The sequence below is a fragment of the Columba livia genome, chromosome 3 (assembly GCF_036013475.1).
Source record: "Columba livia isolate bColLiv1 breed racing homer chromosome 3, bColLiv1.pat.W.v2, whole genome shotgun sequence".
NCBI lineage: Eukaryota > Metazoa > Chordata > Aves > Columbiformes > Columbidae > Columba > Columba livia.
The window spans coordinates 91,695,158-91,718,004 of record NC_088604.1 but is presented as its reverse complement, the minus strand read 5'-3'; the positions used below and the strand labels follow the sequence as shown (position 1 = coordinate 91,718,004).

The 22,847-nt window shown below is 44.9% G+C and overlaps 1 protein-coding gene across 1 annotated transcript in view; it reads left to right on the top strand.

Moving 5' to 3' along the window:
* LOC110360920 (uncharacterized) overlaps positions 1–22,847 on the top strand; it is a 145,524-nt gene that overhangs the window by 37,065 nt on the left and 85,612 nt on the right. Inside the window, exons 2-4 of the mRNA XM_065059775.1 lie at positions 11,009–11,201; positions 17,423–17,496; positions 19,981–20,230. Of these exons, the coding sequence (XP_064915847.1) occupies positions 11,123–11,201; positions 17,423–17,496; positions 19,981–20,230 (403 nt within the window). The 5' untranslated portion in view covers positions 11,009–11,122. The remainder of the gene's footprint in view (positions 1–11,008; positions 11,202–17,422; positions 17,497–19,980; positions 20,231–22,847) is intronic.

Here is a 22,847-nt window from a genome sequence, read left to right as displayed (position 1 = left end):
TGTGGACTTCCCAGCAGTCAATGGGGTAGCTCAGGTGGGGGTGAAATAGTGATGGCATCACCTGCTTGTGAGAGTGTCCTCGCTTCTCTCTCCCATCAGGTGTCCTGTGGCATCTGGAAAGTCAAGGTTGAAAACCTTCAGTGGGGCTTTTGTAGTGTCTGCTTAAAACTTACCAGATGAATAAAAATTGCTATTTGTAGGGTCTCTTTATCTCCAGAATAGTGTTAGTTGTAGCTGTCATCTGTTACGTTAGGAGGAAGATGTAACTTCATCTCCATTTCATGAGTGGGACACAGACTTTGTAAGAAGGTCACGCAGAGCTGCTTGGAGTCGCACTTGCTGGATGTGGGGTAAGTTGGACACGTTGGACTGCTTGCTAGCTTGGGTTTCCCTTTAGTGAAAGAAGAATGACGATCCTTGATCCGTTTGTGAAATACTTTGCGCTCTAGTGCTGAGCAGTATAATAGAACTAGTTTGTGTTACTGGGACTGTCTGATGCGCTTCCTTCACCTGAGGTAGGTGTGTGTCCACTCTCGGTATTTGTAATTCAGTGTTTTTGCTCAAGTGATAAGTGGACATAATATATATGACACACGTATATGTAGGGTACTGGGTGCCATACACCTTTTATTTCCTAATGCAGCCCTTTGCCAAGCCATAGCTTGGGTTTTCCCTATGTAAAGTGTTGTTTTCTTTTTGCGAGCTCCATTGTGGGGATGCTATTTTTGCCTCCTGGCTTCTGGAGTTCTATTTTTTGTATCCAAACTGATAAAGCTGGTAACCTGCAAGCAGTTTGCAAGGAAAATTTCCTGGCATGAGCCAATGAATTACTGAGACTCTTATCATTCTGTACTACAGAAGCACCCCCTTGTATTTATACACCGTTTATCTCCAATTTCATTGTGTGCCAAGGAAAGAGCCAGACTTTTCCTTCAAGGAATTGCTTGTATAACCATTCATACCCTGGGCACGTGGGTGCCTGATACTTAAGCCAAATGCTTTCCTGCCCTAGCAGTGTTTGTAAGGGTACTCCCCTTCTCCCAAGTCTAGTGCACGTGTTGCCTACTCTTGGTTGGAGGATGCTTTCACCCTTGTTCTTCCAACTGCCCAGTTGGGCCACAGCTATTAAACTTGTCTTTTTATCTGAAAATTCGCTTTCTTGTCTTTGTGGGCATGTCTTTGCATAAAGGCTGTGGATTTAAGCTGTTCCAGGTGTGCCGGAGCCACCGCTGACCATCAGATGAGTATTGCCAGTGTCTGTGCTGTTCAGGAAAAAGCTGGTGGGAAGCATTCTATGAGCAGGGCTTTTAAGCCATGAGTTTGCAAGAAGCATCAACAGCTTCAGCTATTTTTTTTCTGGAAGATTTTAGCTTCAAGGACTCTTAATCCTTATGCTGGCTCACCTCAACTAGATATTTTTACATTGGAGGGGAAAGGAAAGGAAGGCAAAAGGTACTTGTAAATAACTCCAGCACAAACTTCGAAAGAGCCATTTCCAAGACTGGTATCTGTGTCGCTTTAAGACCTCCTGAATTTCTCAGATGTCTGGTACCCCTCACAGGAATTTGGGACTGGCACAGGCTCCAGAGATAGTTGCCCATAGAAGTTGGGTAGTGCCCTGAAACACTACTTGGCTGCAGCTCTTGGTGAATGCCTTGGAAGTCACTTGGAAGTCATCACTTACTGCACTATATACTTTAGTAGACATCGGTGCCCTCTGGAGCTTGCCCTATGTTCTGGTTTCTGGCAGTTTAGACACTTTAACAAAGGTCCCATTTCTAATCCTTGCGCTCCTCTTGGGACCAATGCTACCGAAGGAAACAGCCTGAGGTGGCCTGAGGCTCTGAGCGTGGCTCAACCTTCCTTGGCTTCTTGGGGAGACCTATTGCAGGTGGAGAGGGCCAGGCACAAGGGTTGATCCTGATCCCAGACTGGAAAGAGAAAGAATTTAGCAGTCACTCCTGCTCCCCACCCCCTATAGTTAGAGAACTTTTACTACCCTCCTACAGGCAGAAATCCTGGGTTCACAGGAGTAAATCTGGCTTGGCTCCTGCCTGAGTCTGTGAACCAAATCCTGCTGTCCTAACAGGGCCAGTCTTGGCAACCAGAGATTATGCCCAGCTGCCTTAGTAACTGAACAGGGCTCTCCTCAGGCTGCCTTTTCTGGAGCACAGAGATAGCCTCTCTGCACCCGTATCATGAGCAGTTTGTGCTCTGAGCAGTGAGGTGCCTTCAATTTTGCACAGGGAGAATTTCTGCAGTGTTACTGTCCCCTTCAGATCACTTCAGAGGGCTCCTCTTGTTTTTCTCAAGACAGTATCTAGTCTCATCATGTCCATTGTAACTTAAGTCAGTGATAGCTTATAATGTCTTTGTTTTGCTACAGCAAGTTTTGTCAAAAATAACTAAGCAATTTACTAATCACTAACATTGATCAAGTAGGCACTGATCAACATCATATTTCAGACCTCACGGATTTTTCACCTTCACCCAAAGCTCCATTTGTTGCCTTCAGTCTGTGAGTCACAAGGTCCTCTGTTAATTCAGGGCTTTGCTTTTCTGCTGGGAGATACTGTAATTAACAGTAGAATGAATGCCAAAGCCAAGGAATTTGATTCTCTGCTTGAAGTTTAGTAATCTCTTTTCCCAGCGATGTGTTCCTCCCCTTTTCTTCTGGCATGCTGTTTGGTATCTGAGCTGCTTAGTTAAGAGTTTGTCCACAACCATCTTTGCTACTCAAACACAACTTTTCTCCTTCATCCTGCAAATATTAGAAACCTTAAGGATTTAGAAACCCTTCACTTCATTCTCCTGTCATTTTCCTCTCCCTGTGTTATTTTAAAATCCATTTCCTTAGGGGATATTTAAACTGGTTTAGACATCTATGAAGATCAGATCACTGAGCCCATGGCAAGCATTCTGATGACTGTCAAATCAATGAAAACAGTGAGCAAAACCTGTCCTTACAGCTGGTCCTCCCTGTACTGTCTCTGTCTTGATGGAATTACCTTTTGCACTTGCCTTACTTTTCTATCTCAGGTGAGTTTCATTTGTGCCACTTACACTTTTTTTTTTTTCTTTTCAAAACTGCAGATGTTCATTTCTGCATCATTCTATTTTATCTTGGATATTGAGGAACCTTTTGGTTTTCTGTTTGAACACCATGAAACTGGTTGGGAGGACCTTCCACAACAGGAGTCCAGGGCTCAGCTATTTCATCTAAAGGCTGTGGTACCAGGGAGCTGGTTGTGATACCATCCATAACAAAAGTGAGCAGATGGAAATATTAGATGTGGTTAAAATACCACCCACCAAAGCCTGGAGAACTCATATGGACTGGGTGAGGAAAGCAGCTAACAACTGGAACTGTGGTTGCATCTTCACTGAGGAGCATGCTGATGCGGGGGCTTCAGGTACAGTGTCGTTTCAGCAGACTGGTACCCTGCCCACTGCTCCCCTAAGGACTGCAAAATACTTCTCCACATCACTTGCTCAGGTCCAAGGGGTAGCAGGCTTGTCTACCGAGTCTGTGGGAATGGACATTGCTCTTGCAAGACCAACACTCCAGTAACCTGTTCTGAAAATATGTTTAATCAGAATGACTTTAATGAGGGGGAAAATATGTACGCGGCATCTGTTCCAGACACAAGGTGAGCAAAGCACATGTGGCTGGGTGTTGTGTAAATGGTTGCAGGAGTACTCTGATAAATTTCAGCTGGGATGTAGCACATATGTGCCTTAACAGATAGTTTTATACTTTTTTTTTTAATTAATTTTCTGAAAAATTTCAAACTTATTGAACTCATACATGAGAGGATGCTTTTCTGTGCCAAATCAGTCTCTTTACGTGGATAAAGAAAAGGCTGAAAAACTTAAAGAAAATGCCTTCACTTAAAGCTTTTTGAACTAATCAGTAGATATGCAAAAGGAGTTTAAAACTTTCTTATAATATTTTTATGTGCAGAATGACCTGCCAAAGCTGCATCTTTATTCTACAGCTTGCTTAATCTAATGTACTTCTGCATACATATATATGTATGTGTATCTCTGCCTTTCCCATCCCACAACTTTGCAGTTGTTGGTCAGCATACACGTTAGGTGGAAGCCAGACGGGCTCGGCATGTGTGTGGTGGGTCAACAGGTATTGGAACCTGAGGGGAAAAATGACAGGACTGGGATTCCTTCTGAGTTGTATGAGAGTCTGGAAGTGCCAGCCAGACCTGGATCAGTGTGTCGCTTGCAGTTTTCTGCGGGGTAGCTTTTAGATCTAGAAATATGGAATCGGAAGCTGTGGGTTTTAATTATTTTTGTATTATATGGTTTATTCTACAGTGATTAAATGATGTCGTTTAAGATGGGAAAATACTATGAGTTTACAAAGAGGACTAAAAGGAAAGCTTTGAGAGGATGTATTGTTTTATCTTGAATACTTGAGTAACTACTTCCGAGTAGACTCGGAAACTGTGGACTGGGGACACTGCCTATCCCTGTGGGGATGTGAAATGTCCATGGGCTATCTTCTGGGGTGCACCACACAGCCCCAGGTCCCCACTCAGCCACCCAGCCTGTCAAATAATTGCAGCTTTTGGGCTCTGTGTTGCTATGTTGTTTGCGTGGAAGCCGTGATATGGGGAAGGTGTGCGCTCCCCTCTTCCCTCAAAATGTCACAGCACAGATGTGCTGTCCCAGACCCTCTCTGTGAGGCCACAGCCCTTCAGAAACACAGTTGTGCTTTGTTCCCTGTTAGCATTAGGTCACTCGTCCAAATAAGAGATTTCTTGTTGTGTGTTTGCTGATGGAAAGCCTGAGCATTATTCCTCACTTACCACATCTGGCTTGGGAGCCAGTGCTATTTGGTGGCCTGTTACATGGCCTGTGTGCTCATCCTCTGTCGTGTTATCATGCTGTGGGCTGACCGCTCGCTCTTGGATCGTGCTCCGGCGTTCCCTGTTACTCCCATGTCTTCTATGGGTATTTACAGCCAAACAAACTCTTTTTGGGATGACGCACATGGTCATCCTGGAACACACTTGTCAGGAGCAGTCAGCTCCTACAGGAGCTGAGGTGGCCGAAGGTCCAGCATGACACCTTCCAACAGGAGAAATGGGCTTTGGGAGATGTCGTAGGTAACTGTTGTATAAATTTCTCCCTTGGGACACATCCCAAAGAGTTTTGATCATGGTCCCAGCAATTGCTCATGCAACAGAAAGGGTCTTCAGCCTCTAAGGATAATTAAAACAGGTCACAGGAATATGAAGCGTGGTAACTCGCCTACAGGTGTTGGATGAGGTCCCGTGTGTCTCTGTGCTTTGAGTGTATAATTATGACTAAAAATGTAGACGTATTTAAAAATAAACTCAGATTATTTTTTAAGCTGGCATGGAGACAAAGAGTGAAAGCAATTCACAGCCTTTTCTTTCATACAGTGATTGTTGAAATTTAAACAGACTAGACCTGCTGTTCTGTTGATGATGGTTGCTTGGATTTTTCTTAACGTCTATTTAGTTAAGATTGATGTAAAATTTATTTATGTTAAAAGGGCATATAGGAGAAAACAATCAGAAATAGCGTTGTTTATTGTTGTTTTTGTGCATGTGTGTGGGGGTGGCGTGGGGTTTTTGGTTTTGTGGTTGTTTTGTTGGGTTTTTTTAATTATAGATTAGTAGCTGTGACATTAGAGCTTTGCACTGCAAAATGGGACATACCCGCATTTCCATTCATAATGGTACTACTCATTTTGGGATGAAATCCTTCTTTTTGTAAATACTGTTTATCACATGGCAGCACCTGAGAAGTCTGATCTGTAAACAGACACATTAAAACTAGTGAGGGTACTAGAGAGACTACTGTCTTGTATTGTAAAAGGTAAATTAAAAACATTATTAACCAAACAATCTTTCTGTCATCAGAGCTGGAGATAATAGTCTAAAGGTGTGTCATCATTACAATGAATTTTGTTTGTGATGATGAAGGAAGTCAGACTGATCTACCCTTGGTGACTTCTGAGTACTTAAGGCCGCAGTAACGTGGGTTTCAGGTTTGAGGATTTGGAAAAAATATTTTTAAGCAACCTGCATAATTTGCAGGTTTTTTTTCTCTCCTGAAGCCAGGGAGGCCTGTAAATGCTGAATTCACCACATAAAAATTATATTTGCCTCTAGGTCTGGTAACTGAAAGAGCAGAATCTGGCTGGTTAAACTAGAAGACACTCTTAGAGATGCGCTGAATGGTTGGAGATAAAGGATGAGCAGAGATGTAGTGCTGTTGTAGGAGCACTGTTGTCCTTATTGCGCGGTTGAGTGCTGACAACAGCTTTTTGTTGTTGTTGTTGTTGTTGTTGTTGTTGTTGTTGTTGTTGTTTTTTCCTAAATTGAGAGGTAATTTAAATCCCCACGCACCTGAGCTGCTTTGAGAAGCCCTGCGGGCAGCTGGGGACTGCCGATGGGCGCAGCGTGTGTTCCTCCAGCAAAGCTGGGCTGTTACCACAGTGCTCCTCGGAGCCTCTGGGGAAAACCCCCTGTGGCACCTCTGCATGGCCTGTCTCAAAGCTTCAGGTTTTCTTTGCCTGTCAGGTGTGTGATTCCAGCAAGGCAAAATCACATTCTGGACAAATTTGATGTGAAGAAAAAGGCCCAGATCAATAGCTGTTGGGCCTAGCCAGGTTTTTAAGCTCGTAGAAGCAGTAGTAAGCCTTCCAAAATAGACCTTTTTGCTGTCAGAAGCAGCTGGAGAGCATGGTACATACACAACTGTTATTTCAGACTAGTCCTCCCTGCCCCACCTCAATTTAACTGTTCAAAACTGCTAAACTCCAAAGTGCTGGGGCAGTTACCAAGTGGAGAAGGAGCACTGCAACTCAGCTGGCCCAAGGACGTGGGATATGGTTGTTCCTTGCTCTTAATCCTCTCCCTGAACGTCTCCTCTGGACTGATGGTTCCATTGAACCTCAGGACAGGTTCTCTCTCTTTAGTGTGCTTGCTGGAGCCTCCGAACAGTCATCCTGTCATGAAGATTTCATGCCAGGCCCATGCATGGAGTTCTCCAGACACATGTCGGGGAAAATAGCCAGGTACAAGGCTGTTTGCTTCTCTCAGTGGCTTGGGAGTCTGAAGCCACAGTTGCCGTGAAAGGTTCTGTGCTTCATTTGAGAGATTACTTCAGCAGTTATTTTCCTTGAATTCTTTGCTGTCCCTAGCTTTTACAGATTTCTTTTGCTCTTCAGAAAGTTGTAATTCTATGAGTGAGTTTTATTCTCTCTGTAAATTAGGAAGAAGGAGACAGATGATGCCAGGGTGTGCTAAATGGTACTGCACCACAGGTATGGCATTGCTGGTCCAAAGCCTGTCCTGACAGTGAGGGACTGAAAGCTGCATCTGTTTCATGGCCGATGGGTCTTGTACTGCCCAGACTTCTAATATCAGAACCCAAATTTGTCAGAAAACATTGTTTCCCTTTCAGTTGAACATGTAAAGCTGTTGCAAGCACCGCTGCATGCTGGTACCAAAAAAGCCCCACATTTTTCTTTCTGCAGTTTAAACGGGAAATAATTGTGGTTTTTCAGATCCCACTTTGAAGCAGCAGTTGTTTATAGCTGGCTGACTTTAATAACTGTAATTGTATGTACAGTCCTGCTCCAGCTGTGCACTGGGCACCATGAGTCACTGTCCAAAAGCACCCCTTAAGCTCAAACCCCTCTTAAAAGAGACAATTCTGAAATACTGCTAAATTTCCTCTGCTTTGGTCAGGTTTAAAATACTCGTAACTATCCTCTGCTTTATCTGGAAGTCCCCTTCTGGTCAGGCAGCTGTATTGTGGCCATTTTAGATGGTTCCCCAGAAGTTTCCGTAGGCATATCCTACATTGCATGCTCCCAAGCCGGAGCTGGGGACAGAGGATCAGGCTGTCCCTGAGCAGCCACAGCTTGGCCAGCAATGAGGACGAGCGGCAATCTCACCCCACAGCACAGCAGGCAAGTGCACAGGTCACACGTGGGCCACTGCATAAGCCACCAGTGTCACCCTGGACCCTGGGGAGCCTCCCCAGCTCTGCTGCTCCCCACTTTGTGCAGGGCCGCCCGCTGCTTCTGCCCCTTCGCTCTGCTCCTCGCTGCTGTTGCTCCAGCATTTTTCCTGGTAGGTTATTATGCAATAAACACCAACCGAGAAATCCAGGAATTTCTTCTCTTTGTCAGAAGAAGCCACAGTTTAAATACCCTTGTTATTATACTGTTATAAATCTCACCAAATCTTGTAAATTTCTTTCCATCAGCAGAACTCAAGTCAGTTTATTAGACAGCTCAATATTGTCTGATGTGGCTGTTAAAGCAAAGAAACTGAGACAGAAAAATAGAGGTCATATCATACTGCCAAGTGGACAGTAAGAATGCTGGGGAAAAGGAGTTTATTCACTTGCAGCACTCTTCCCAGCAGCAATTGCTGTGCTGTAAATACAGTTGAAATACTTACATATTTTAAAAGTTCCTTTAAAATAATTATGATAAATGCCTCCTTATTTCATACATTTCTTGCCCACATAGCGTATTTACATATTACATATAGTTGGAAGGTATTATTAGAGATCCCTGTTCAGGCACCTGAGTCATAGCACCTTTAACTTGCCGCCATAAATAGGCATATTTGACTGAGACTGCTTGTGACGTTATGCCTCAGCCTGAGCCTCGGAGGTGCTCTCTCCTACCGATAGCAAGGGCAGACCTCAGAAGTCTGACTTCTTTTCTACAGCGAAATCCCATTTGCCGGATTCCTGGCGGATGTTTGCACAGGCTTAGGACCTGAGCCTGACCCTCGGTCTGTTGCTGGCCTCTTCAGGTGGGATGAAGATCACCTTCAAGTCAAAACACCCATAGTTCATCTGTCACTGTGGTGCCAACATGACTGTCCACCCTGCCTGTCCTTGTCAGCAATGCTGGAGGCCAACTGCTTGTACTCTGCGAGATGCTCGATTGCTGAACAATACATGGAGTAAGACTTTTTGAAAGCATCGTAATATCCTCAGGGGAGGCAGGATATGTGTGCCTCGGATTCCCAGTTTTCTGTTAAACTTGAGTGGATTTACTGCGTGGTGGTTCAAACCACTGCTGGATGCACAGAAGTCCTGGGAAAACATGGACAATAGTTGTCCATCTGGAGAGAAGCTCCGAGTGGGAAAGAGCTATATCTTTTTCCTAGGGGATGCTGAATATATTTGGCCCATCAGTGCACCCCTGCATCTGCTTTGGCTGAAAAGTCCATCCCATATATTTTCCTGGATGATGTGAATTTTTACAGCTCATCAGATCTGACCCAGTTTTTGGGACTGCAAATAAATGTCCACTGTGCACTCTCAAGAGATGAGCAGCAGCCCTGGAAGGCTGCTGAACTTGGGCTCTCTCTTTTGATAGAGCACCATCCGACTATGATGCAGAGCAGGATGTGGTTTCTCAAGCAGAACAGCCACATTCTTGCAGGAGGCTTCAGGCAGAGGGAATCTTAATTTTAGTTATTGAACATGGAATCACTTATCTGCCTGTGAAGCTTTTAGAAGGGAAAGGAGAGCATGGTCATTGTGTGCAGTCCTTTGTGGAAGCATTGTAATAGCTCAAGTTGTTCTTCAAACAGGCAAGTGGCACAGTGTGTGTCACCTGGAAGAATGAAGTACTGGGGAGACCTTACGCTCTAAATTGGAGTGACCTCGTGCCACTGTCTCCCAAGCTGCACGTGGAAACCATAGGACTTCTGTACTGTTAGCATGGTCTTAGCTGGGTCTGAAATGAAGTGGTGGGTGGGTGGTTGTTGTTTTCAGATTAGCAATCTATCTGATGAATGATATCATAAAGTTCTGCCTAGTAAAAACCACTGCCAACATTTAAAAATATCTACCAAGTCCTCTTCCCATTAAAACAGTCTTGCAAAGTTGTCTTCTCCAAACAGAAAGACGTTTTACTGTTTTTGGTTATGTGGTTTTCCTCCTCAGATTTCTGTGAAAGCATGTGTTTCACAAGGCATATCAAAGTTATCTCATGGGCAAAAACATGCAAACAAGAAGCATATAATTTTCTTGAAATCCCCCTGTAAAATAGCTAGCCATGTTGCCTTCACTGTGCAGATGGTTTTCAGAGGCATAAGAGGAAAGAAGGATTTTGCAGACACTCCAAGCCTGGGGCTGGGGGAGATCTGAGCTGTGCCTGTGGCTCTTCAGTTGCTCATCAGCAAGTTATCCAAATGTGCTTTCCATGACTCGATTCCCCATTTGGGAGGGAATGACTGTGTAAAGAATCTGAGTTCTGCTTGTGAGAAATAGAACACAAAGTCCATGTGTTGCTGGGTTGACTGTTGTGATACATAAACTCTGTTTGTGCTCCTGGGAGGAGCTTACTTCACAGGGTGTGAAGATTCCCTTGCATTGGCTCCATGTTGAGCTCTTTCTCCTTAATGCACCCAGTGCGTGGAAGAAGAACAAGCCCTCTTATTCCTTGCCTCAATTATCTGCCTGTTGTTTAGGGTGAATCATTAACCAAGCACTTAAGTTAGGCAAAGCAAAATGTTTGTTGAGTGTGTTTTGCAGCCTGCATGGAGCCTTGGCTCCTCTCTACTCACCGCCATGCTTTAACAAGATGTTGTGCTTCCAGTACATATGTATGCTGAAGTGTACATATATATTGAAGTTCTGGTGTTGTGCCTGCTTTGGGGCTGAGGAAAGGAAAAGGTGGATGTGTCCTGTGGAAAGAAGTTAAGAGGTGTGTTAACTTTTCCTTCAATTAGTCCTTCGTAACCTACTCATGAGTTTTTTTGGTGAAAGGACTGGTAATATTTTTCCTAGCAGCAGTTAATGAACTGAAACTGTTCTCCAGGGTGATGTTGACATGCCAGCTCTCTGTACATGGAAAATTACTTCTGAAGTCCCACAGGAAAGGAATGCATGGTCTGCTGAAGATCACAGACAAGATACCCTTCAGTGAAAGGTGCAGTTGTTTTGTCCAATGGCTGCTTCACCTGTGTTTCCTCTGCAGATCTTTCTGCTTGCCTTGAAACCACGGCCTTGGTGTGCTGGGCTGTAAATCCCTGGGGGCAGTGATGGAGGAACAGCATGGTCTGGATAAACTCTACTTAACACGCTTATTCAGATGGAGGTTGATTGGCTTTGTCCTTTATCCATGAAAGAAAAGCAAAGAATTACTGAAATGGTGCAACATTATCAAGCAGGTGAGTGCTTTCATTATAAATCTGCAAATCCTTTTAACCCCTCTTTGTAAGAGCAGAATGAGATCCCTGCAAGCCCTCCTTCTCATAGGCCATCGGTCCTATTCATGCCACAGATACAATGCAAATACTAATTTATCCTTTTTTAAATGCAAGAGCATTTATCTGTCAGTCCTCTAAACCATATTTCCATGATATAAGAAGAGTTGTCTGGATAATGAACTAATACAGTTACAACAGCATCGGTTTGAACAGATGTTCTTGTCTGTGCTTTTAAGGCAAATGGTCTTGATTTTGCAGCGGTCGATGAGATGCCACCTGAATGCAAGAGTTTGGGTGCATGAAGCTATTTGCAGAATGAGGGCCTGTATTTGCATTTCTTCTGGAAAGTCTCGCTATACTGTACACAAGCCCCATATAGAGAGTTTTACTGAGTCTGCATATTCAAGCCTTCGTTCTGAGGAGATGTCAGCAATTATATTGTCTATTCGACATTAGTTCTTCCAGCTGTGCCTCAATCTATTCTAATTGCCCTGATTTATTTGGTCACAGTGTGCTTTTGGCAGCATCCCCTGGCCTGCTCAGTGCTCCTGGTGCTGAGGCTGAACAGCAGGCAGGACTGTGGTGCATCAGACCCACGCTTGGGCTGCTGCAGGGACCAGCCGGCCAAGGACAGGCAGTACCTGGCTGGTGGGCCAGAGGCTCTGGGTGTCCCCCAGCCACTCCTGGAAACTGCTGCTCCTGTTGGCTCTCTGAGGGTGGGCAAGCGCAGTCGTTTTGTGAGGAGCGAGAGTCAGTGTTTACTTAACCCTTAGCTCAAAAATTGTCACACAAGTTTGGGCTTGTTTTACGTTGAAGTTCAATCAAATTTGGAAAAACATGAAGATGTCATATGAAAATGCTGGTCTCTCCAGCTCACCCTTGGCTCCATACCTTCATCATCCAGCCATGGAGGGGCTGTGCAGGTATAACCAAGGTTATAGGTGAGCACAAGGTGCCACTGGCTGGCAGAAAGCAAACACCTTTCTCAGCTGCCTCCCCTCCTGCTTCTACCTCTGCAGGTCCAGGTCTCCATCCCTCCCCAGTCCTATTCCCCGTCTCCTTCCATCTTCCCTCCGCCCCTGCTGGCTCCCAAAGGCAGGCCCATTTTGAAACAAATCTCTGTCTCTTTTGGCCTCTGCCAGTCCTTCCCCTTGCCAGGGCTCCAGGCCCTGTCTCCCTTGCTCCCGAGCTCCTTGGTTTTCAGTCGCGCCTCTTGCTGCCATGCCTCTGTGTCCAACCTTCTCAGTGCAAAGCAAGCCCTGTTCCTGCAGCTCTGGGGAAGATAAGGGACTTCTTGCCCACAGCAGCAACAGCAGGTAACTGCTAGTCTCAAAAGCCTTTATTGAGCTGGTAACTGCAGGTTTTTTTTCCTTGTTCTGTAATCTGGCCAAAGTTGGGTAGATTTTAATAGGGGTAGACACATTTGTACCACAAAGGCTGCCTCTCCGCCAAATTTCAAAATTCCCCTTCTGAAGCTAGAAGTCTTCATATAAAAGGCTGTCTGGATTTATTTAACGCACGCCAAGCAATATATTTTTCCCTTAGTAATATTCCTGGAAATAGCTGAACTGTTTTGGCTGAAGCAGATGCTGAACTGCTTGGAATCAAATTCTCAGGGCTACAGTTTGGCCAAGTTGAGTAATGTGCCATTTTCTGTCATCAGCATGAGGAAGGAGGAAAGGAAGGTGGCACTGCCAGTCAGAAAACCAATTCCAACCAACAAGTCTAGCTTTTAAGAAACTATCAGCTTGAAGCCAGTGAGGAACATTCCTGTGCTTGTGTGCCCGATGCACCGTACAGTTGTTACCTTCTTCTTAAATAGTGAACAGGGCAACTCACAAGTGTCAGTGCTCCTGCCAGCTACCTTGAACTGCTTAAATCTGCCCTTTAAGCCATCCTGGCTCCTCCTCTCCACCTTTATCACTCCCGGGATTAAGGCTGGGTCTATATATGGCATCTGTAGGTGCATACTGGAGTTTAACCTGAAGTCATCTGTATTGCCTCCTTGGTGCTCATTTCCCACCTGGGAAGTACATCTGCAGAACCCCTCTGTGCCAAACAAGAATGTCCTCCATGGACATTTCACCACACAGTTATCTTTCAGATTAAAGCCTTTTCGCAGGGTTGTGATATGAATGAGAACAAGGATCCTTCCTTGTTCTCTCCTCTATGCTCTGTCTCCTTCCTCTGTTTTTAGGACCTGAGGCACAGTGGCATACAGCTCCCATTCTTCTTCCTGGGTATATACAATGCTTTGGTACATAAATGGTTTGTGAAACGCTCTGGAACCCTATACCAAATTGTCTTCATCACAGAAAGCAGGGATTTCTTGATGTTTGATATTGAAATCTAAAATTCCTTGGTATTTGATTTTAAAATGAAAATGAATAAATAAATGACTGAATAAACAAAGCCAGTTATGGTTTTTAAAAGATGGCATGCCTCAGTACCCCAAGCTGGATAATCAGCCCCTTTCTGAGCTTGTACTGTGCAAGTCCTTTGCAGTACTTCTCTTGCTACTCAACACTTTGCTCAAACGATACTGGTACCATAGCATGGGCCCAGCACTTTTATCACTGCAGAGCTGTGAACATCTCTTTTTATGTATACAGTGTTTGCATACTGTGACTTTGGGCACAGGGTGCTTCAGTGTTAGTGTGGGGCTAAAAAATACCTCTAAAGGCAATTTCAGAAGTTGCTTACCTTTCCCCAGGGGACAGACCATGTCTTTGATTTTTCTACCTTTAGATGCGCAACATGAGCTTCACTGCACTGCGAATGCAGTGTGAGAGTCGTCCTTGCTTTTATTCATTTTTTCCTCCTTCATGTTCTGCTTTGCCTGCTGGTCATTTTCTGCTGGTTTTCTCCAAGGCTAGTGATTTTGGTGCAATGGTTATTGCTCATAACCAAAGTAAGGTTGCTGCTGTGCTAGGTAGCCCAGACTAACCCTGCCAGTGCTTTGGTAGGAAGAAGAAGCTGTTTCAGAAGAGCACAGCCATCCCAAGTGTGTCTCTGGGCTTCCTGGGCACAAGGGCTGCTCCAAGGAGCCCCTTGACCCTGTGCCATCTCAAGGACTCTGACTGATAACAGTGAGTGCAGTTTGTGTTGAGGCTTTGTTCTCCACTCTACAGGGAGAAACATTAAACTGCAGAATGACTAAGTGCCTTTTCAAAGGCCACATAGTGAATCAGTGAATGAACAAACCCCAGCAGCTCCAGGCCCCCTTCTCTCTGCAGAACAATGCCTCTTTCCCTCTATCAAGATGTGCACGTAGTATATATTGCATACAGAATTATGTATTTCAAAAGAAACTTGGATATTAATATTTATATTGTAGCGATGCCGCTGTCCTCTGGACTCTGTAAATAGCAGCACCACAACAATGTGGATTATTTCTTTTATGCAAAACCCTGGCCAGTGAAATAGATCGTCTATGCAAAATAAAATCACTGCACGAAAGTTTGACAGCTACATTCATTATATATGTCAATCAAAGGATCCTAAAGGCTTTATTGTCACTGTACAATGTCTGAACAATCTGCTAGCCCAATATGCCGCAAAGTTATTTTCCCACTACTCCTTTCATTTAAAAAATAGCCACCAATAACTTTTGTCAGTCTGAAAAAAAAATGCATGAACAGCAAAGAAATCTTAGATTTACTTGGGTGTCTGTGGGCTGGAGGCATTCCAGGCTTAGCTCGCTGCGCCATGCTAAGATACCACAGTGCTACAGTAGATGAGATCCGATCAGAAACACAGGACGCACAAATTAAATTACTGCATCAAACCCAGAACAGGCTGAGGCTGTGAAGATGTTATGGTGCATTAGAAAGGAACAAGTTACACTAAAAGTAGTGAACTTTACTACTTAACCTGCTTTTTGCCTGTTTTTGCCAGGTATCAGATATCGAGGCTCCTCTGTCTCAGGTCTCCCGCAAGGTTGGGATCGGCCTTTTAAATTGTCCCGAGTTATTTTCTGAAGCATGGGTTTTGATAAGGTCTTGCTCAAAATAGATAAGCCTGCTTCTTTTCTGACCAATTTTCTTTTTCCAGCTTGCTCTCCTCACTGGACCTGTCAAAAACCAACCATCGGTTATCACCGAATTTGTGGTAACTACGGGCAGGGGGACAGATGAGAGCGCAGCTGTGTCCCCAGGAGGCAAAACCAGGCTGAGCAGCAGCAGCGCTGCCGCCGGGCTGCCCCGCTGCCGTGCCGCAGGGAAGCCCCAGGGCCGGACATCCCCGCTCTGCCCAGTTCGGAGGGTGCAGACACCAGAGCTCCGCGGGTCCCCGGTGCCTTTCCAGCGCAGGAGCCGCCAGAGGGAGCAGCGGCAGCCCCGGCCGCGCATCCCCCGCCGGGGAGCGGCCCCGCTGCCGGCCCCTCCTGGGCGACTGCCGGGCCCTCCTGGGCGACCGCCGCCCGGGGTGCCTTGGCTTGGCAGTGCTGTTGCAGCAAGCGGCAGGGAAGTTGTTGAGGGAGTTCATCTGCCAGAGTCTTCCTCGCAGACGGAACACAGCGTCGTGGTCTCATACCGTGACAGACCCTGTCAAATCTGGTTCGTGAGGTGGTCCTGACTTGTCCTGCTTTGATTAGCTCTGGGCTGGAGGCTAAGTTATGTTTTCCAGGTCAAAATGTTTTGGAGATTGGTTGTTGTCCCTAAGCGGTCGGCTTGGTTCTTGGTGTGTGTTGGTGTGTGGCTTTGCTTTCAGACCCCGGTCGCAGCAGCAAAACCTCATGAATTTGCTTCCTGTACGTGCCTCTGGCTGCACCTTTCTGGTGGCTGTTTTTGACATGAGATGCTGCTTCTGGCCTGGGCTAAATGGCACTTTTCAGCTGCTGGGCTAGAAGTGTTAAGAATAATCCTGCACTCTTATGTTTGGGAGTGAACCACAGGGGTGCCCTGTGAGGATGTACCTAGTGGAGATGTTGCAACAGGAATGCTGATTGTGACAGCTACTGTTTATACTGAAAAAAGAAACATAGTGAAGAAATGGAAAAATGGAAACTTTTAAAGAATTGTGGTGTTAATTCATGTGCTGAGGGAGCTTTGCTGCCCACTCACCGTCCCCAAAACTGTGTGACATTTCCCTGAGGTGCGCTGTTTGCTGCTGCATCACGGGCATGTGTTTGATGGAAGGAAAAATTTAAACGCTTTTTTGTAATCAACAGCCTCCAAATGTAACTTTGTGGTACATGGGAGTAAAATACACAGACTAACACTTTCCACAGTGTTGGAATTTGTAGTTTTAGGTGTGTTCTCTCCCCATACAGCATTGCCATCTTTCTGAGGTACTGCACAGAGCCCTTTTATTAACGATTTAAATAATTACCACTGGCATGGCGATGACATAGAAGTCTTTCAGGGCAGTTGCTTTGTGGTGAGTACCAAATGCCGTGCAACAGAGTATCTGTTACCTGTGACACAGCTGACAGCCAAAACAACAATCAGCCGCGTATAATTAGGTGATGCTAACATGACACAAAAGGCTTTCTGTGAGCAGAGTGGGCTGTGCTTTTCCACTAGTCCACCTTCAACCAAGAGCAGGCTTTGTAGTGTGTGGGTGCAACGATGAAGACATTGCAAATCCTTTTCCCACTGTGGTAGGGCTAGGAGCTCCAGTCACAGAGTCACAGAATGGTCGGGGTTGGAAGGGACCTCTGGAGATCATCTAGTCCAACTCACCTGCTAAAGCAGGTTCACCCAGAGCAGATGCCACTGGAATGTGTCTAGACAGGTTTTGGATGTCTCCAGAGAAGGAGACTCCACAACCTCTCTGGGCAGCCTGTTCAGTGCTGTCACTTTCAGAGTAAAGAAGTTTTTCCCCGTATTCAAATGGAACCTCCTGTGTTTCAGCCCCTGCCTGTTGCCCCTTATCCTGTTTTTGGGCACCACTGAAAAGAATTTGGTCCATCCTCTTGACACCCACCCTTGAGATATTTATGAATATTGATGAGATCCCTCTCAGCCTTCTCTTCTCCAGGCTGAACGGACCCGGCTCTCTCAGTCTTTCCTCATAAGAAAGATCTTCCAGACCACTCATCATCTTTGTAGCCCTCTGCTGGACTCCCTCCTAGTCACTACACTTGGTGCTGAACACAAAAAATAAAACACAAACCTACCCAAGTCTGAAGCCTCAGCTGTGAGCATCACTGCCTCAGTTTGTTCATTATTACCCCAAAGGAAACCGTCCTGAAGGACCTGAGGGATGCATCACAACGAGCAGTGACGGAGAGGAGTACCCAGCCTCTGCTTTGGTGAGTGCAGAGGTAGCAGCAACTCCTCAGGGGGCCAAACCCGCCTGTGCATGGTGCTTGGCTGTCTTGCTTCACCGCCTCATGGGACAGGGTGAGAACTCCCTCTGCCTGGGCGATTGCTCACGCTTCTGCACCTGTGGACTTCATCTGCTAACTCTTAGCAGAAAATGCGTACTGATGCAGGGATGTCTTTTGCCAGCTAGGAGCTGTTTTTCAGTGTCACTCACTTTTAGTTGACATGTGGAACTAACTGTGGTATTTTCTCAATGTTTAATGTGACCTAATTGTGCACTTCCACTGTCTGGGAGGATCAGCTCTTCTGGTGTGACAGTTGCTGTAAAATTGGTGGCATTCAGATGCCTCTCTGGCATTTACAGCTGGGTACAAGGCACAAGTTCCTTGATTTTGCTGTATCAGCCCAGCAAAATATTGTGTGGCTCTGTGTGCAGTCAACTGCTTTACATTATGCCCAGTAATGGCTTGTCAGTGTTCAAAAGAAATGTAACCTCCAGCTGTCTAATTTGCTCTAGAGGGGGGAAAAAAAAAAAGTTTATTAATAATCTTCATATTTACTTGGCATGTTTGGTTTGAAGCAGATGGAGGTGATTGATCTACAGGATGAATGACAGGAGGAAAAGTGAGTGGCTACACTGTTGGAGGAGGAGCAGGTGGTTTTGATGCTGAGGTCTCACTATTGGCTCTTTCTAGTGTGTTTTTTTTTCGGGGGGGTGAAGGAAGACAGCCTATTGAAACTGCAGCCTACCAGCTTGCTTGTTTGAGCATGGCCAGCTGGTTTCCTTAAATGCCCATCGTTGGCTCTTGCTGTCACCTGCAGGGAAGGGAAAGGTGCAGAGCCTTAACTAATGAGAGAGGTGAAGGGGGGTGAGGTGGTCAAGCACCTTCAGCTCAGCCATGCTGTGTCTTCATTGGCTAATCCAAATTTGGGGTGTGCGAGCTTCTCTTTTGCACCACCCACCTCCTCACAGTGGCCAGGCCAGTGAGTCCCTGTGTACTTTTGGCTGAGCTGGCAAATGGTCCTTCCTGAGCTGTTGCTGCCGGCACTGAGCAGACCTGGACCCTCCAGGCAGGCTGGCACCAGGGCTCTGCCCTCCCTGCCCTGGCAGGCAGCAGACAAGGTACAAAATATGGATCAGCATAATTTTTTTCAATATATATTAACTTGTGAAGCTGTCCTGGAAAGGTTTAGAAATAATTTCTGGAAAAGGCTGCAGTAGTTGTTGGTGAAGAGTTCTGCTGTGGCTTTAATTATTTATAAGCATCAGGATATAAAGACATAGTGTTCACCCTCCAGTGATGAGAAACACTGCAAATAATCTAATAAATTAAGCATGCACATTTAAGCTTTGAGTAGGTTCAGTTGCAAGTTCTGAGACTTAAAAGTGAAGAAATACCAGAAATAAGGCTGTTGCTTAATATTTTGTATGTCAGGCAGTTTGTTTGGTGAGGCAGTTGGACTAGATGTTTGTTGTTGCTCCATTCCAACTGAAATATTCTATTCTGTTCTATGTTTCTGATGGCACAGCCTTCTCCTACAGGCTCACGGATTTGCTTCCCACCCTGCCCCGGCTGCTCCCACCATCTTTTGCTGCAGCAGGTGTTCCTCAGGGAATGGATGGGAGGCAGGCTGCTGCCCAGGGGGCCCCTGCCTGATGGCCTCAGAGCCAGGCAGGGCTGCAGGAGCACTGCGGAGGGGTCACTGGTTTTGGCAGCTGGATGGTGTCAGGGAGAGCAGGCTCTGCTCCCTGCCACAGGTTTCCAGGGGGCTGACGAATAAATTGGGGAAGCCAAACCAGGGCTCCCTCTTGGGCCCAAACCTCTGTCATGTAAGATGAGCTAGAAGAAGCGTTCCCTGCCCAAAGGGGAATCTGAAGAGACTTGCAGGAACTGTCACTGCCACGTCCTTTGGGAAATGAGCCTTGTGGCAATGTGGTGCTGCCAGGGTGGGAGTGTTGTCAGACCACCGTTGTGCATCATTCCCTGGGCAGGTTTGCTCAGAGCATGGTGCACTGAATCACTGAAACATCCTTCAGGCTGCTGTACTCCTCCACAACTTCAGCTACTGTGTGGCAGAAAAGACTAGAGGCTTCAACAGGTCTTGGAAGTCCTGTTGTGTCCTGCATTGTACAAAAAAGATCTAATTCCCACCCCAAATTAACTTGATCTAAGCAAGCTGCTGTTATACTGTATCAAAGGATACTTTGAGATGTTCTTCCATCATGAGCTGGGATATGGAGTCCCAGCACACAGAACTCACAGAGAATCACAGAATATTAGGGATTGGAAGGGACCTCGAAAGATCATCTAGTCCAATCCCCCTGCTGGAGCAGGAACACCCAGATGAGATTACACAGGAAGGCATCCAGGTGGGTTTTGAATGTTTCCAGAGTAGGAGACTCCACAACCCCCCTGGGCAGCCTGTTCCCATGTTCTGTCACACTTACTGAGTATTCTTCATTTTAACAGGTGTCTGAATGTTCACGATGTCAATGGTTTGACCTGTGGGTCTTGCAGTGCTCAAACCACTGCCTCCACCTTGGTACATGCAGGTTTAGAGCATTTCTGAGATGTGCTGGTGCAGTGAGAAGAGGACTCTGGAGGTCACAGCTGAAGAGAGGGAGATCCCAGAGGGGCGTCACCCCTGAGGGACATAATCTCTGCTCTCCACCACCTGCCAGCACCACTGATCCACACGGGCTGGGCAGCCAATTGCCGGGTAAGTTGTTAAGTGTTTTGTTTCCAACCAAACCAAGAGGTATCAGCTCCAGACTTAGTGTGATAAAGTCATAAGCTTCAAAGCCAGAACTTTTTGTTTCGTAATACCCAGCAGAAGAAAAGGGGGGTTAAAACAGCAATTAGTCCACCTCATATCTTTGAAGCTGGATGCACGCTCATAGCTGTGGTTCTGGATTGCTTCTCAAGCTGGAAGGCATGTGGATGGGAAATCTTGCAAAATACCAGATCTCATAGGATTTTTGCCACTTCAAATAAGTCACGTTGCAAGATTTGGGCTCTGTCAAGACTTAGTCCTGCTGTAAAGTGGAGACTTACTTTTAAAACAAGCCTAATTTGAATTGGCTCTTTACATAGCACCTCTTTCAGCTGCTGCAATAACATCTGTTAGTGCAGCTATAAATAAATCATACAGAGTATTATTGAAAATGTGCAAAAGCAATTAATATCCGTGGTACCGAGCCACAGCATAGTCTCTTCTGGCACTGCTTATGCTTATGGGACCTACAGAAGTATCTCTGTAGCGGAGCAAGTGCCTGTTATGCAAGTGTGAGCTGTGGTCAACATGGACTGTCCTGGCATGTAGCTCTTTTGACTGTTAAGGAAAAAAACCCTCATCTTTCTCTTTGTGGACTATTTCTTACATTTATTTAATATTGATTTTAGATAAAATGAAAATATTTAGAGGAGCATTTTGGTGATTGTTTTTGGTAGCATGGTGATTTTATTTTTTTAAAGACTTGTGTGTGAAGGCTTTGTGGGTGCCTTGGTGTCCATCATACCATGTCCTAATATAATCTAAAGAACTTGAAGATCATGAAGTTAAGCACCCAGGCACTAAGGAATGTCAGAATGAAAAGAATCAGATTAAATTATGACCTGTGTAAATTTAATCCCATGTATTGTGCACTACAACAAAGCCTGTGGCTCTGCTGTACGCAGAGATGAGCTGTGCAGTGTGCCAGTGCAGCTGGATGTCAGAGATTCAGCCCTGCATCATGAGACAAGAGCCTCTTGGACCTGTATGAACTGTGATTGCTTTTTACCAGGCTCATGACCTGATCAGGTTTTGGATGATGTTAGTGGGGATGCCAAAAATGGCATTCCTTGCTGTGGTAGTCTGGTCCAAATTCCAGTCCCGGGCTTTGATATTTTGGGAGCAATAGGGCTTTTCAACAAAATGGGTAGAATTGTGGACAACTTCAACTGGGTAAAACACTACATTCCAGAATCTTATCTTGGCGATGACTGAGAAGTCTTAGTTGATTGCAAATAAATATCTAATTGCATCAGACATGGTACCCAAAACTTTGGCTATATATTGATGAAGTTATAAACAGCTGAAAACAGGAAAATATAATGGGACATACCAGGCAGCTTGTGATAACAGGTGGCCCTACCACCATCTGTTATAATTCTTTGATACAATCAACTTGTTGAATGCTTAATATATCATCTCTCAAACTCTTAATATTTTAGTTCAGTGCTCAGAGGACTAAATACTAAGTGCATTTAGGGGTACAGATTTGGTGGCTACAGCCTGCTCCCTTCAGCATTATAAGTTTTACAGAGCTTCAGCTTTGCATTGCTTTGACTAAAATTAATTTGCCCCATTCAAGATATCTCTTAAAAAGAGACTTAAACACTCCTGGGTGTATTTGGGACCTGCTCCATTAAGCCTTTAAGTTAAATCCGTGTTTCCTTGCATTCTTCAAGATATTTTTAGCATGTACTTACTGTTCACATGCTATAGTATTAGAATGAAATTTGGAGTTTTGCTGAACATGGACACAAGTTTGGTTTTTTTCTTATTTTAGATATTACAGCTTCTTGGGCTATTTTGAAGTAGGTGTTGTAGACAAAATTATGGTATTTTGTATAATCTATTTCTGTAGGAAAAGGAACATATTTTCCTACCTATTATGGAGTGCTCTGATACAGAGGACAATTTATTTCTAGCTGTATATTTTTTTAGCCTTTTTTTTAGTGCCATCAGTCTTGTCCTGTGTTACTAGGACAGTAGTTTTCTACACCACCCACTCCTAGCTGTAGAGCAATGAGATAATTTAATTTCTCATTTTGTCAGGATATTTGCAATTTTGAAGTTTTTCTTGATGCAAGATGGAAGAAACTCTGGAAAATTTCGTAAATCTTCCTAATCAAATGATGCATCGTGGATTTTACTGTATTTCATAGAATTAAAATGTTTTCAAAATAGAAAATAGATCATTCAATTGCTGAAAGGTTGAAATAGTGCATTTCAATCTTACTAAAGCTCTCTGTTGTTAACCTATAAACTGATTTTTTCCCACAAAGCTGCCACATTTCACTTTCAGCTGTTCAGCATTTTTCCTACAACTTGCAACAACCCTAGTTGGGTGCCATACAAAGTTTCCTTGCAAATAAGAAACCTTCACAGACAACAAACTGCAACTATTCTGTCTTCATCACTCATTTTCATCTCACCGTATTTTAGCTGATCTGTCTGTGTCCAAAACATTCTTTCTCAACATGTCCTGGAGCAGGTAATCTTTTCCTGTCCTTCTTTCCACTTAATGGGCCTTGCATGAAATCTTGCTGATACTTATGTTATGCTTATG